The 17,052-nt window shown below is 36.7% G+C and overlaps 1 protein-coding gene across 1 annotated transcript in view; it reads right to left on the minus strand.

The window, feature by feature from the left end:
- tmx3 (thioredoxin related transmembrane protein 3) overlaps positions 1-15,328 on the minus strand; it is a 49,460-nt gene extending 34,132 nt beyond the window's left edge. The window contains exons 1-9 of the mRNA XM_023326334.1: positions 15,248-15,328; positions 14,950-15,007; positions 13,858-13,897; positions 12,503-12,626; positions 12,305-12,350; positions 7,048-7,128; positions 6,515-6,614; positions 6,277-6,354; positions 4,533-4,599 (exon numbers count right to left, since the gene is read on the minus strand). Of these exons, the coding sequence (XP_023182102.1) occupies positions 4,533-4,599; positions 6,277-6,354; positions 6,515-6,614; positions 7,048-7,128; positions 12,305-12,350; positions 12,503-12,626; positions 13,858-13,897; positions 14,950-15,007; positions 15,248-15,281 (628 nt within the window). The 5' untranslated portion in view covers positions 15,282-15,328. The remainder of the gene's footprint in view (positions 1-4,532; positions 4,600-6,276; positions 6,355-6,514; positions 6,615-7,047; positions 7,129-12,304; positions 12,351-12,502; positions 12,627-13,857; positions 13,898-14,949; positions 15,008-15,247) is intronic.
- Between the last annotated feature and the right edge of the window lie 1,724 nt (positions 15,329-17,052).

Raw genomic sequence — 17,052 nt, forward strand, 5'->3', positions numbered from 1 at the left:
ACATTTTTCATCTTCTGGTTGTTTCTTTTTGCAAGTACATTTATCTTTAAAAGACTGACCAGTATATCAATGAATGTCACAAAGGAAATATACATGTTTAAAGGGTTAAGAATAAAAAAATATGTATATCAATAGGTTTTAATTTAATATTTTTTCAGAAACTAATATCTCCTTAGGGATCAGTGAATCCCTTAAGCATTAGAATAATTCCAGCTCCTCTTAACATCTGTGAATGGTTCTTACATATTTTGCCATACTTAAGATTTAAATCTGAAGTTTTAAATTAATTTTAGCTAACTTGTGAATGTTAAAACTAAGTAAGCAATGATTTTTAGAAGATATTTGCACAGAATCCAGATTTTAAGAAGAAAACCAACAAAGAGTAAGGAAGAAAGGTCACACGAAATCATAATCTGTAGCGACCAAGTCCACTTCAGATTTGACCTTTCAAACACATTGAGCTGTCCTCTACAAATACTTCTTTTTATTACTCTTGCAGTTAGTGATGACAATCTTTTACGTCTTGTCGACGGCATCTTCATTTCATATTTTCATGACCTTGCTATTTAATAATCTCCCAAACTGGACTGGGAAAAAGCAGCTAATTGTTACTTACATGTTTCCTCTTTTTTAAGGTTGTGAAAAAATATATAGGTTCCTAATTTCCATCCCTGGCTGTCTGACCCCAAGAGCAGATTGAAAGATGACTCAGAAAAATAAATAGTAAAACAGAGAAACACACAGAATCCAGAGGGAAGACCAGACAAATCCTGATTAACTTGTGAGAACTCAGGTGTGAGGAGAGTTTTATGTATCGTCTCCTTTTTGTTCCCATAGAATGATTTTTCTAACAACACGTTTTCTCTCACTTTCCCTCTAAACCTCAAAATGATCGACAATACTCAGCAACTTCTTGAATAGTTTGTTTTTTCATCTCTTATTTGGCTCTGCCGTTATCCAAAGCGGGAAACCATCCAATGATCTGGGCCAGAAGAGTGAGCGGCTATATCTTGCAAACAGAACGGCCTTCGGGTCGAACAGCAGCTGTGTGCTGAGATTCCCTGTGGGCTGAGCTGAGACCCAATCCAGTTTGCTGTTAGGTGACCCAAGAGCTGGACCACAGTACAGTGTTCTAACTCTGAAAAACTGATGGGTGCCCATGTCTCATAAACTATTTTTCTTTTTCCTATTTCCACGAGAGAGATCTCGCAGTGATTCCATTCTATTCTATTTTAGGTCATTTTTTAATTTGCTAATAAACATTAAGAACAGGAATAAATCTTAAAGTGTCACTGTTCACTATAAGTCATTATTACATGTAATCAATTTGACTGACTAATAGAAGTAAATCTTATTTTTGATAAGCATTGAATATACTTATCAACACTAAGCATTTTTATCCTAAACTACTTCTCCAAAGCTTAGAATGGATGGAATATAAGGTCTATAAATGCACATATTTTCCACTCTCTACTGTATTTTTCCACTCATGTCCACACCTGAGATCAAAATCCACAGTTTTCCAGAAAATTTCTGACTACCTAGGAAGCCTGTCTGTGAGAAATCTAACCGTTTCACTCAGATTTTGTCGTTGCTTCAGTGTCAGTTCAGTTCTCAGCTTTGTTTAACTGTGTAGACAGCGAACAAGCACGGTGCTTGTTTCTTTTTCTGAAACCGCGGTCTCCAACGCCCACTCAGAACAGGCCCCAACAGCAAGGCCCGCTATGCACGTCCGCCCAGAGACAAACCACCACGACATCCCTGGACTAACCACATGGCTATAATAGAGGGCAGAGCCCTGGCTGGTTTATGATGAGCCGGGCACACCATAAGCTTGTGCGGTGAGGGAGATGATAGAACAACAGCGGGAAGAAAAAGCACAAGACAAGGGAGAATGTGTTAGACAAAGACCAGAGTAACAAGATACCTACCATCAGTGTTGTAGTACTCGAAAACGGTCTTGGTCTCGAGACCGGTCTTAAGACCATTTTTTGATAGTCTCGGTCTTGTCTCGGACTCGACCACATTTGGTCTCGGTCTTGTCTCGGTCTCGGACATTGAGGACTCGGTATTTTATTTCAAGACCGGTCAAGACCACAACTGTGAAAATAACGCTAAATCATCAGTATCAATTTCTTTAAGATCCTTCTTTTTATTGGATGCACTCCTGATTCAAATCCAAGCAATAACCCGTCTCATTGGTAAAAGCATGTTGTTGTTTTTTTAACTGCTGTCGCCCCACCCCCTTTCACCTTGAGCGCGGACTGCAGCACTTCGATTGAAAGTTACAAGTGGTTGTCTGAGAAGGGGATAAGATGTCGGCCAAATCATCGGTTATAAAATTTGGCTATTTAAATCACAAACAATACATTTGTAAAGCAACATTGAGAAAAAAGCATACAGCGCAATGTAAGTTCTGCAGTGCTTCACTATCAGAGACGGTGGGGACTACGTCCAACTTTTATCGACACCTTGAAAGAAAGCACAAAGAAAGGTAAGCTGTGTGTAAAAGTGATATTAGGAAAGCTAGCAAGTTAACGTAAGCAATTTCCTCGGTATCAAAATTATTCTACCCGGCCATCACACAGTTTTTATTTCAATATTAGCTACACATATTAAGTTAGCTAAAGTTATATATGTATGCTTTATCTTTTAGGGTGAATGTTCTCCTTTCTTATCCGCTATTTGCCACCTAGCTTGATGCACAAGTTGTCACCTAGTAGTGTTTGTGAAAACATGTCGGACATTACTGATTTAATTTAAAGAAGTGTTGATTCGTGTTGTGCATGGACAACGCTGTTTCAATTACAGCTTTCCTGAACATGTCTCCGTATTTCTGTCGGCTTCATGAGTGGATTGCAGCACATAGGTGGAAGCAGAGCAAAAATAAAAGTCTGAATAGATAATCGTAATATATTTTGGTTCTTGTTCAATACTTCTCATGAAGGAGAAGACTGATGTGGAAGTCTCTACCTATGTTTATTAATAACCATAATAAGGTGACGTACGTAACCATGACAGAACAATGGTTCGTAATGGTTCTGTCAATAAGTCACCATGACAGAACGTAATGGTTCGTAATGGTTACGTTCTGTAACGTAACCATGACAGAACGTAATGGTTCTGTCAGCATGTGCTGGCTTGTGCTGGTGGGTAACCCCAATGTCTCCAAAGCCATCATATATAATTTATTAATGTGCCAAACCTGATATGCTTAACCTTAAATAAGTTGTATTTTCTTGCATTGGTCCTACAATTAACATTATTAAGGGAAGTAAGCAAATGCAGTTAACCTTGAGAGACTGAGTCGACTGGACATATAATAACATCCTGTTCCTAAGTTAGATTTTTTCTTTCTCATGAAAAACAATTATGAGACAGTGAATGAATTCATTCACTGTCTCATAATTATGAACTAAGGTCAATGTAAGTTACATTGACCTTAGGAGCTGGATATAGCTCCTGACATTGAAGATAAGACGTGGAGGTGATGCTCTGTTGTTTGGCTGTGGGAACTAGTCTATAGATATAAGCAGAGAGTGAAGAGACTAATATGCCTCACCTTATGAAAAATTAATAAATTAGTTGCTTTGTATGGATATAGGCAAATTACTTTTAGAAACCACATTGTTATGTTGCCATTTACAATTTCAGGTCAATAAGTAACTTTTTACCAGTTCACTCTCTATGGTTCATACCATATCAGTCATTTAACTTACTTGTTTATCCATTTCAAAAATGTGATGGCCAAAATACCATTGATTTGCATTTTGTTTATCTACATGCGTTTCTAGTAACATTACATTACACATATTTGACATGTATTTGTAAACAAACCATCTGATCCAGCAAAAGGGTCTTAGAACTGATAAAAGTCAGTCATGTTTTTGTGCACGTATTTCAATGGGGTTTGTATTTCTGCAGATGGCAGTAGTCGCTCAGGGAGGAAGTGAAGGAGATCAATCTTTTTTTCAACAAATTATCTGTCTCATAACATATTGTCACAACTTGGTGATAGATATAGATTTATTTAAGAAAAGTTATATAATGTAGCTATAATCTGTATACGAGAGAGAAACGAGAGAAATGATTGGCATTTTTTCAGTTTTACATATTTGCACATGGTTTTGAAATAGCACATTTAAAAACAACATAAATGTATGTACTGTTCATGAAAGGCAGAGAAAATACTATTTTGATCGACTTTGATTGTTTGAAATTCTGTGATTACAACATAGAAGTACTAAATAAAGATGTTTATGTTTATTCCAGTTCTCTGTGTAAAATATCTAGGTGTTTTTACGTGAATGTGGGTCTTTTAGATCAATTTTAGTGATTTTGATCATGTTTCACATTTTATTGTCACATACTGGCGCTGGTCTTGGTCTTGACTCGGTCTCGACTTCCCTCGGTCTTGGTCTTGACTTGGTATCGGACCCTAAAAGTCTTGGTCTTGTCTCGGTCTCGATACACTCTGGTCTTGGTCTTGTCTTGGTCTCGGGTTAGGTGGTCTTGAACACAACACTGCCTACCATCATAAGTAAAGTGGGATCCATCCTTGAAGACAACGACTGCGGGCAGCTCTGGCAAAGACACGGACTGTTGAAAAAAAACAAAACCCTGTGTTACTTCATTGTCATTAAAAGATCACTTGAAGCTGATTTAACTACAACTTTATAAATCATAACAACTGTAACATAAACACTACAGGAAACTATAAAAGTCAAAGAATATGATTTAAAACAAAGCATGGAGCAATTTATGAGGTTTACATCATCTTGTTTTGTTACATTTAGCAAAAGACCTGCCTTTTCACAGCAGTTTTAAAGGGATAGTTCAGAATTTTTGTGAGACTTTCTGTGCATATGTGCAGTGGATACAGTTTCAGACATTTATACATTGAACTTTTTCACATTTTGTGATGTTACAGCTACAAACTTCAGGGCATTTATTTGGAATTTCATGTTTTACACCAACAGAAAGTAGAGCAATATGATAAACTGTAAAGTTTGAAAAGTGTGGCTTACATTTGCTTTATGTCCCCCTGAGAGAAAACTTTGTAAATACTGGGCAATTCTGAAACATAAATAAGCTTTGAATTGGACTATTCTATTTTAGTTCTGTCTTAATATTTAGTGTTGTTACCATGGCAAACCTTCACCCCAGTACAAAGTCTTTTGTAACATCGAACAGGGTTTCTGTCAGAATCAGCTTCCCCACTGTTGATGAAGAAAAGCATTCCCACAGCATGATGCTGCTACCACCACATTTCACAGTCGTAGTAATGTGTTCAGGGTGATGAGCATGGTAGTTTTCCTCTTCATATAGTAGGATGCACTGAATGCAATTTTATGGCGGATCACAATCTTTAAAAAGTCTATTCCGATTCTGGCAGATACCAGTTTTTATATCTTTTTTTTTTTTTTTGACATACTGAGGCCAAAATCTCATAACACTGAAAGAAGCTGCAGCATTTGTAGCTAGTTGGGGTTTTTTTGTCCTTTTTTTCCAGTCACTAGAGAAGTCTGAAAAGTAACTATATATGGTGACAAGGTCACTAAGTTGGCAACAGTGGGGGTGACTATTATTAACCAAACATGCGCAGATGTGACCGGTGGGCGGATCTGTCAGTCATCTTTCTCTTACTACAGGGAAAATGGCAACAGTTTCTGATTTTCAGACCTTTGCAGAGGTAAATAAGATAGATGGATGCGATAAGTTTCACACATAAATATTGGTCGATCACCCAAAATTATTGAAATTGGGACAGATTTTCTTCATTTTGGATCTAGGCATAAAAGTTGAATTTCTGTCACATCTGATCTACCAAAGTGAACTGAATATAAATGTTTCCACATTTTCAGAGTTTTATTTGTGAAAAAATAAATAAATAGGGGTGTACCAGATAAATTATACAATAACCACTTGAAACAGTTAATGTTAATGTTTAAAAACTTCAGAATAAGACCACACCTAGATTTGAGAATAAAATATGTTCCAATCACTTTGGAGCTGTTTTGATATACGGACAACCGAGTGTACCAGCTGCTCCTGAATGCAGCATGTGCACCTTCATCAACAGGGAAAGGTTTAAGAGATATGAATACACCTGGAAGAAACTAATCTGTAAGTGTGATCTAATGGGTACAAATCCACTAAGAATACAAAAACATAAATTACTTTAGAGTAATAAAAAGACATAATAGCAAAAGCACTAACAAAATTGTATCAAAAGTCCATTCACTGAACTGAAAAATACACAAACAAATGATTTACCTCAGGCACAGCTTCTTCTGAAGCTGAGAAGAAGTAAGTATAAACAATAAGTTCAGACGCTGCATCGTTGTACTTCTCCTGCAAACAGAAAAAAAAATCAGCTTTTAATTGTTTTCAACAGGAATAAAAGGGCAAGATACACGTGATTTTTATTTATTTAGTCTACATTTTCAGCACTGTGTCTGTTCTGAAAAGGCTTGGAACAAAAACAACGTCTCATTTCATGGGTGGTGCTTACTTTAAGAGGAGACTCTGCACCGACGTACACAAAAAGAACATCGTGTCTCTTCAACATGTGTTCGAACATCTGCTTGCTGGGAAGAGCCCGGACGGCTGGTCTGGAGGAAGAAAACCCACAAAATATAATTTATTTTGATGGGTCGTTATCTCAAATGGAGACAGAGAAAACATGCACTTTCAGGGAAGTCAAGCTGTTCATTTATATACTGATGGCTCCACCTAGTGGAGGTTTGCTAAGAGAAAAAATGTTTCCCCCTCTCAAGTTGGGGCCAAGCTTTTGATCATCCCCTCTGTCATGGATGGAGTTTGATTTCCCCCTGAAGGAGGAGAAAATCTGTCAGGCTCGCTTTATGCAATGGCTTAAAGTGGAGCATCAGAGGCATCCGCTGAGCTATGAAACAACTGTGTTCTGTGTTGATAAGCAGGCTTGGATGAGCTTTCATTGGCTCAGCATGTGGCACTTTGAAAATAAAGGGGGAAGTTCTGCTGAGTTCTTAGCTGCATGTCATATTGTTTCGGTCTGAGACTCACCCTGCCACCCTGTTGGCAAACTCCACAATATCGTCTTTTGTTCTGGGTCCCTTGTAGCTGTAGGCAAGGTCGCCCTTTAACCTGCACAACAAAGACAGACACAAAGCAGGGGTGAAAAGATATTTATGGTTTTCACATGATTGGAAGCAAGTTTTAGGAGGTAAATACTGATGTAATGTAGACAGTCATATTGTCACACATGAATCCTTATAAAGCTCTTTTAGCTGTTATCTAAAGCCTAAGTAAACACATTTCAAAGCCAAGACTTTTAAATAATTTATGATCATGCAAAAAAAAAAGATCTATTATTAATTTTATTTTCATGACAGGTATTTCTACTGCAGGAAACCTTCACTTTTGGTTCAAGCAACTGCAGCTGTTAAGGAAAGAAAGATAGAACACAAAGAGGAACTAAAAAAGGACAACAAGGAAGGAGTAACTGTGGGACACAGGAAAGGAAGGACAGATAAAAAGACAAGGAAAGAAGAAAAAAATAGAAATTATTAAGGAAATAACAAATGGAGACAATACAAAAGGAATAAAGCAAGAACAGAAGAACAGCAGACAAAAATAAGGAATGAAGGAAAGAGAGATGGACAGAAAGAAGCAAGGATGGAGACACAGAAGCAGAGGCACAATGAAGCAAGAAGGATGTTAAGGACATGAGGAAAGGAAAAGAGAAAAGAGCCAGGAAGATGGAAAGGAAGGACAGAGAGAGGGAGAGAGGAAGAAAGAAAGGAAAGAACATTTAGACAATACTCTAGAAAGACAGATATGTTCAATTCTCCAACTTTCTTTGTCTATACTTATCAGTGTCTGAAAAATCCTGAAATCACTCCTGCTTCTAGTAGGAACTCCTAACAAATCCATCAGATGGTCAAAATTCAATAGCTTAAGTTGAGCTATTTCATATTCCAAATTTAGGAGGTATTTAGAATAAAGGCTGCCATGATATTAGAGAGTTGGGCCTAAAACTTAAAACAAACCCATCAAAGAGATGGCGAGCCCATTAACAGTGGCCAAATTAACTAGCTGTTACATTGATGAGTTCAGCAACATTAAAGAAAACCACAGTAGATAATGAAAGCATCATCTCCATAAAAATAAAAAAAAACACCTCACAACATCCAGCTAAGTGATGAAAACTCACTAAGGGGTCTCCGGGTAATTATTCCAGAGAAAAAAATTTACAACATAAAAGAGAAAGTGAAAAATAGTTATTAATATCAAATTAAAAATGCACAATAACATTCTGACAAGTCAAACTCAATCTAAAACAGCATTTTTCAGACAAATGTGAAAAATGTCAACATATTCCTGAGTTAAAATTACATAAAGGTTTCAGACAACTCATTTAATCCACTTTCAGCATGAGACATCGTAGAGACAGTCACGGCTTCCTGTTACAACGGGTCACAAGACACTTTCTTTAAAAAGACAGAAGACGACAGATGAATTCTTGGCTGTTCAGGGATGAACCATCTGCTCCAACGACGGCAAATGCTCCAAAACTGTTTGGATGACACTTCACAGCCAGAGCACAGACGGACAGTGACCCAGAACATAATGCAAGAGGAACCCAAGACTTTCTGAAGGAAAGGGAAATGGGCGTATTATGCAATGGCTGAGTCGACAAGACAACCACGCAAGAAAAATATCCGTATTAAAAGCCAGCTTTGAATTTTCATACGAGAACCTTCTGGAAAAATCCTCAAGTTTTGTAGTAACAAGAGCGTCAAACTAAACTGACACAAATTTATTAATCAATTTATCAATTTATGAGTTGGCATCACCTATTACAGAATACTAAAGTAAACATTGTTAAAATTCTGTTATGTGCGTGTATTCCTCAAACAATTAGAGTTTTACCTTAACTCTACAATTTTCAATAGTCATTTCCAGTTTCTGCATTTTTCATATTATGCATGGGTAGAAAGCTCATAAAAATACAACTTTACAAAACTTTGTCAGCCTTCCTGTTCTCGCCTTGTTCTCACACAGAGCCTGAATGAACAGCAGATATGTCTCAGCATGTTTTAGAAAATTATCTAAAAAGCTTTAAAACAGTTTTTCCATCGCCCTCCAACTTTATTTTTAACATCAATAAATTATAATATGCATTCCATTGACGCTCACTTGTCAGATTACAAATATCTTTTCAAAATATCAACCTTTAAAACAGGTAATAAACAAACTTTTCATTAATCCTACATTACTGTATTTAATGTTTTCACTGATTTGATGTAATAGTCAGATCTTAAAAGTTGCAGAAATTTCCCTCCTCTTGTGGTTAGATACCATCAAGTGGAAAAATTGTCCAATTCTGGTCAGTAATATATTTCTCTGTGAAACTATAATTTTACATGTCATCTATTTTGTGGTTTCATCCATTTGTGGGAGGTTTCAACACCAATTTGTTGTACATCCCAGAGAAATGTTCTTATTCTGTAATACGGTGTTATGTATACAACAAAAAGACAGTAACCTGATGTGATTTGGTCATAAACTGATCAGTAATTTGCAAATAACATCTTGGCTGCACATTAATAGAGATTTATTCTAGGCCACCCTTTATATTAAGGCTTAAAATGATGCATTTAGACAGCATTTCAGATTTTTGGTGGCTTAACAGAATAAATGTCCTAATATAACTTAGGCTTTTAAGTAACACATACAGACTTACAAAGTAGGGCTAATACTTTATGCATGAGATTCAATAAAGAATAAAAAACCCTGACACATTCCTCCCACATTAATATCAACTTCATAAAACTGTTGCTGCAGATTCGTCAGCTGCCTGTTAATGCTATGGCTATCACTTTCAGACAGATATCAAAGGTGCAGCGTGGCACTGAGAGACTCCGGAGGCCATTGAAACCCAATGATCTCATTAACATGTTGGTGTGATAATGCCAACCGCTCATGCTGGTAGAGGCCATTAGGGCCTGCACAGAGTCAGCATCAGTACTCTGACGTATCGCAGAATTTCAGTAAGGCTCAGCTGGTATTCGGGGCTTAAATGTGCGCCAGAAAAGACCACCCCACCTCTTCACACCCTGTTAACATCAACGCCATGACTCATGCACAGAGAGAAACGCAGTTCCATGGAGTCCTGGTATTTGACCAGATGTTTTACCTAAACTTTAGAGCAAAAAAAAAAAACGACACCAGATGTAACGTTAAATATTCAACAAACTAATTCTACAAGCCAATTGGGATTTTACTGCCTGATCAGCTTTACAATGCTGTCCATTTAAAGCCACAGTCATCAAAAATGAATACGATAGTGTATATTATATTTGAACATTTTATAAGCCACAGGCCACGCCCCTTACATCTCCTCAACTGGGTCACATAAAAAATTTTAAATTAAGCATGAACGAGTCTGTAAATCCACACACAAATCCAGTTGTGCTGCTTTCATTTTGAAAGCAACTTTAATTTTCTACTTAAGGAGAATCTTAATGTGAGCAGGCTCTTCTACAGTAAACAAAGAGCAATGTGAATAACAAAAAATTATAGTTCATGCTAAATAGCAAGAAAGAAAGCAAAATATTGATACAAAATGTAGATTTCTTTTAACATGTCATAGCCCTGGGGATTTATTTGCAAATGTTAAAGTGATGTGTATAGTTTATTAGACACAAAGTCACTAGTTGTCTTGAATTATAACTTGAACTTAAATGATCAACATAAAACCTGATGAATATTCCTGTTAAGTAAATCCAGCTTCAGTTATCAGTATTGTCCCAATTAGAACATCTTCAGGTGGGCTTACTACCCAAAAAAAACACATTAAAAAGTCAGGTTAGTCTAAAATATAGCACCAAGAAAGAAAATAAAAACAAAATAACCTTTTTCCTAATTATCTCCCATTCCTCCAACAAGCAGAACGCATTAAGGATCACCAAGGTTTCATCAGCTCACAGGGCCTAATGAGCTCAGGGGCAAACAGCCTCTAAATCAAGTCTCCTTCTCTCATCAAGGGAGGCATCTCGTGCTATTCGATGCCTGTTTCATCACTTGCTAGGTTTAATGTCATGAGCCCCGCCGTGATCCTGTGGCACTTTCCCAAATGAACCTGATGAAACCAAATGGGAAGCCCATTATGGCAGCGTTGCTGATAAATGGCCCAGCTTCAAACACATGGAGGAGACCCTGATCATTTATTCTCATGTCAACATGCGCTCTGCCGTTACGCAGCTGGCGTCTACATAGAGCCAGAGATTTAATGGGGAAGATGCCACTTGTCATTCAAGAAGAAATCATTTCTTACAACAGACGGGATCAGTGAAAATGGCACCAACAGGAAGAAAGGGATTATGGAGCATATCTGTAAATAATGCTGGAAAACAAAACTGAGCATTAAATATTCTAACATAAAACCGACAGCATCTAGGAAAGCCAAATGTAATCACATTCAAGTACAAAACGTGTGAACAGAGCCTGTCATTTAGTTATGCCTCAAGGAAAACACAACAACACATTTTTCCCTCCTGAATACAGTTAGTTATCTTAGGGCATCTCCACTGGTTGGCCCTCAGGGGATGAGACACAAACAGAGGCAACACATGATTCTAATAATGACACAAATTAGAAAAAGGCAAAGGAACAAAAAAGGATGAGAATAACATTATAGCTACATGTTCAGCATATAAAGGTTTTAAATTGACAGAATGAAAAGAGTATATTGATACTTGCCCTGCCAATCAACAGTTGATCAAAGTAACATCAGTTAGTTAAGTATGAGTAATTTTGGTATAAAGACATAACAAGGTTTCAAAAAGTCCATTTAAAAAGCATAAAAGTAGTCGCATCATATTCTTTCTATGAGTTAACGTCATTTTAATGAGATGCCAGAATGACTTGAGTTTGCTTTACTTGTTTGAAGCATAAATTTAAGACTTTTTAAGGATGCGCAGACATCCTGGCCATTAACAAACAACTCAAGAACCTGAACACTACTAAATTTAGATTGTGTTTAACATTAATGCGTAAGTCTATTTATTACAATCTTAATAAATACATGCTACACATAAAATTATTACAATTGTAATAGTCCATATGTTATACTATTTTAGAAGTTGATCCTACCTTATGTTTGGCCACAATTGGTGAATCTCTTTTAACTAGTAATGCACAACTGATGTGTGCAAAGTTTTTCAAAAACAGATGAATTATGGCAATGTTTAAATTGTGTTTTTGCATGTAATGCTTATCGCTAGTAGCCATGTGAAATAAAAGGTAAAACACTTACAGCTTTATTGTTGGATAGCCTCGAACACCAAACTCTGAAGCCATTCCTGCAATTCATAAAAATAGTACTCACATTACACCAGAAATAATAGTTACACCATTGTCTTCTTAAATCTTGAGGTCGACAACTAATTTAGTCTTACTGTTAAAACAAAGATATTTATCTACATACATTTAATTTATAAAATGATTTACTCACCTGAGTAAGCAGTGGCATCCATCTTCCCAACACGCACCGGTGACCCCGAGCTTTTCAGCTCTGCTCCCACGTCGTACCATACCGGCTCGAGTTTTTTACAGTAACCGCACCATGGAGCGTAGAACTGGAAGATATCACAAGAGGAAAGTTATCTCTCTGAAAACAAAAGCCTTCACGCTGCAACTCTTCGATACAAATGAAAATTCTAAAGCACCACCGTTCACACCTCATTGTCCTGATTCATTCATTTCTAATGACTAAAAAGCACCCAGTGCAAGTACAGGTTTTGTGTGGTGTTATTGTACAATCTATTAAGACATATATTATTAAAGTCAGAGGGGCATAATTGATGTTAAGATATAAGATAATGTATTTGCAAGTGAATTCTTTGGTATGATTCCAAAAATTTTTGTTTCATAAGCCCACAGAAGATTTTCCAAAAATACAAGATGCTTTTAGGAAAAGTGGGGCAGGCCTTTCTGTTTTCACCCTGAAACTCTCTTATGGAGTTTCTCTCCAATCTTTGTCTTGTTGTAGAATTACGAGCAGTGACCTCAGCAGAGGCAAGTAAGGCCTGCTGTGCTTTAGATTTTGCTTTTGGGTTTTTGTAATGTCCTGATGGTCGTGGATGTGCTCTAGGAGTCATTTTGGTAGGCCACACCCCCTCCTAGGAAGGCTCAACATCGTTCTGTGTTTTATCCAATTGTGGATATCCCTGTAATTGTGTTTTGCTCAAGTATAAAAGCCATAATAATGGTTTTGCAAGATTAAACAGAAATTTTAAGCCACTTAAGAACAGTTAACACTGTATTAATTGGTCAGATAGGTTATGTCTAAAGGATTTCTTGATTCTATAGGACTTGCAGCAATCAGGCCTGGGTGTGCTCAGTGAAACTGAACTCAGTCTGCCAACTAAACATAGTCAATTCATGGTTTAGTAATGTTTGTCAACATTACATCAGTATTTACCTCCTAAAACTTGCTTCCAGTCATGTGAAAACCATAAACGGCTTTATATTTCCCATGTTGCAACTGCTTATGCAAACACTAATGTTCCAATAACCGTACTAACAGAAGTGATTCCTGGAGACCAAACGAGCTGGTAAGGCACGTTTGCCACTGATTTGACCCAGACCCAAACACCACAGCGCTCCAATCCCCGGGGCTTTGCTCCGCATGCTTGACTTATTAACTAATCACCAACACAGAGGACGGTGCACACACACCCTCCCCAGCAGCTACCACATCCGCAAGCGATGATCCGGGCAGCGGCGGGCTCAACCCAACGTTAACCACACTTCAATGGATTCAATGAATCACTTTGTGTTTGTATTTGTGTTAAATGTCACACTCACATCAACCAGCCAGATGTCATTTTCCCTGGTGTCTTTAAACCTGTCGCAGAAAAAAGACAGAAAGTTATACTTATTCAACAGATATTTAAAGACACCAAAAAACTATCTTTGAGTGATGTACTGTATGTGGTGTTAAGACAAGTATTTAAAAGAAATAGATTTATAAAATAATCTAATTGTCTTCATTTAAAAACTTGGAAGCTACCATTTTTCCTACTGTTCATTAAGCAACTTTATATGGATTATTAGTTTTATTTGCTTTTAGTATCATTTCTTTTTGTTATTTTTATCTGATAGTATAGACAAGCATTAATATGTAATTAATAACATGCATCTTTCAAATAAAATAGGTTTGCAATGCGGCATATTTTACTTTCTTGCTGTTCTGCTTTGTTTTGCTACCTTAATAAATGAGGGAAAAGGTGATTGTTTTAGTTATCACATACAACTATGTTGTGTAAGCTGAGGTATTCCCAAACAGTCAAATTTTTCTTTTATAAACAACAGAAATGTGTAGCGGGTGTCTTTTGAACTGGCAGCAACAGATGGGGCAGAGGGGATTGTTACATTACTCTAAACTCCACACAGCTGCAGAAATCTGTGGCTTTGCTGGTTGGCTACTTTCTCTTACTTCTCATTTAAAGGACTTTAAACTGTGGGAACGGTATGAAGGAAAATCTTTGCAAAATTGTAGTGTTTTTCAAACTATGGTGCATCTCGATACCGGTAACTGGCTCATGCAAACACCGGATCAAGAATATAGAAATAAAACCTTAAGGTTTTATTTAATAAGCTTAATAAGAATACAAAAAATAATTGTTTTTGTATTCTTGATTGAAATGAAAAATATGTAGAGAAAAAATCATTTTGAAATGTTGTATTCCAATTTCCAAAATGCCAATATAAGTCATGCATCACATTAACAAGTATCACGTTTTCAGATGTAAACACCTTAAGCAATCACTGTACAACCATGCATACAAACATGGTTTTACAAAGCATGCTTGTAAACTCAGGAAGTTGCATTATTACATGGTCAATTTTCAATCAGGCATTGTAGCTGGAAATTGAATTTAGAAAAGCATCACTTACGTTTCATCGAGATCTTCAACAAAACCAAACACCGATGAGCTCAAGAAAGCTGCTAGAACTGCAACAGTAAAAGACAGAAAAAATAGGCATGTTTAATTTAGAGACAACCTGCAACTATGAGCTCCTAATGAGTGAAGCATCACCAGCTAAAGCTACTGTCGCCCTCCCAGGCTAACTGTGGCTCAGTCTGGGCCAAAGTTAATATAGCAGCCTCTGCAGACGTCGTTCTAAACCCCGGGCATGAAAGTGTATGTGTTAAACTGTTGGGGGTGCATAATACAGGTAAACGTAAACGTACCTCCACAAATCACGGAAGCCCTGACTTCTGCCATTGCTTCTAGTGGAAAGAGCAAGCAGGAAATGCTGCTGCTAACGTTGGGTCGGTACGCATGCGCAGATTTACGCAACAGTCCAAAAAGCTTTACGTCAGGATTTTTTTTGTATTTTTATTTTATTTTTTGAAAAATATCATTGTAGATTATAATGAATAAAACATTAGAAGAACACGTATACTGTGTACATTTTAGGGCATCTTCAGGTCCCAAGAAAAATAATCTCACACATTAGAACAAGCAGCAATAAATTATAATATAATATATATTTTAATAATCTATTTTTCTAGATTATTCGCTTTTCATTGTACAACAGTAACTGATTTTTATTGCGTTGCAAATTAAAAACTAGAATAGTGGTAACATGAATACAATACCATTGATTATAACTTTTTACAGTTTCTGTTCATATGTTTACTTTTCATGTTAGTTGTCTTGATTGTCTTGATAAAGACACTTCATAAATCATTAATAAAAATAGAATACCCATTATGAATACTGTAAGATGTCTTTATTTTATATAGAGAGCATAGAGCAGATGTGTCAAACTCAAGGCCCGCGGGCCACATGTGGCCCGCTACGTCATTTTATGTGAACCTACACGCCGTTTTGCGGATTTCCTCAGCACAAGAACTTAAACCAGACATTGAGAACTGACCAGGGGAAAACGGTGCCAGACATCCGGCCAGAAAACATTGGTAAGCACGAACAAACTAAATTTAAATAGAATGAATGTAAAACCAAAACTCAGTATACTGGAATATGCATATAGTTTATTGATTTTGCTTGTTTTGTGTTTATTTACAGAACACAACACAATGAGGATGTGTGTGAGTTGGTGACAGGGTGAAGAGGATCAGCTTTGTGTTCAAGGACAGGCAGCATCACCTCATTGTTTTGTTCTTATGTGAAATACATGTTCGTTGTGTAATAAATAACGAAAAAGTTTTGTGAATGAAGTTGAGAGTTAATATCAAAACTTTTTTTTATTCTTTGTCTGCTTATCTTTAAAGCAGACAAAGAATAATTTTCCCAGCAAATAAAACTGAAACATTGACAAGCTAACAAGCTAAAGAGCGAAGTTTAGCTGAGCAGTTTAAAAACACTGAGCATATTTTTAAACTGAGCAGTAATTTTACATCCATGCAAACTCAAATGTAATATTTAAAACTTGAATACATAAAATCACTTATTTAACAATATGAGGTGTTGTTTAATTTATTTTTAACATTGTATTTTCATACGTTTATGCTAAGGTTGCCCAAGTCTAGTTTTCCAGACCTATCACTCTGCAACTTTAGATGCGTTCTTTCTCCAACACACCTGGATCATTGACTCATTCATAGGCCTCTACAGAACTGAGTTGCTGCTAATAAGGGAAGTCAACTTTTTGTCTGGGGTATGTTTTAGCAGGGACTCATCTAAAAGTTGCAGTCTGGAGGACTGCACTTGGGCATTCCTGATTTATACCGTCAATGTGGCCCGTTGAGGGTGGCCAATATGCTGAAGTGGCCCTTGGTGAAATTGAGTTAGACACCCCTGGCATAGAGCATCTGATGTCAATTTTTTTATTTATTTATAACTTTCGATTTTATCCTGATCTGATCTGTTTCTAGTTTTGTGGTTCCAGACACTTAATTTTTGTACTCAATTTTTCTAACTTAAGAAAAAAAACCTTTGGACTAGTGATAATATGATTTGGAAAGTCCATTGGTTCGTTTTTTCATTAGTTTGTTACATAGCTAGTTAAACTGTATTTAATTGACCTTTT

Source organism: Xiphophorus maculatus, chromosome 21 (assembly GCF_002775205.1).
Source record: "Xiphophorus maculatus strain JP 163 A chromosome 21, X_maculatus-5.0-male, whole genome shotgun sequence".
Lineage (NCBI taxonomy): Eukaryota > Metazoa > Chordata > Actinopteri > Cyprinodontiformes > Poeciliidae > Xiphophorus > Xiphophorus maculatus.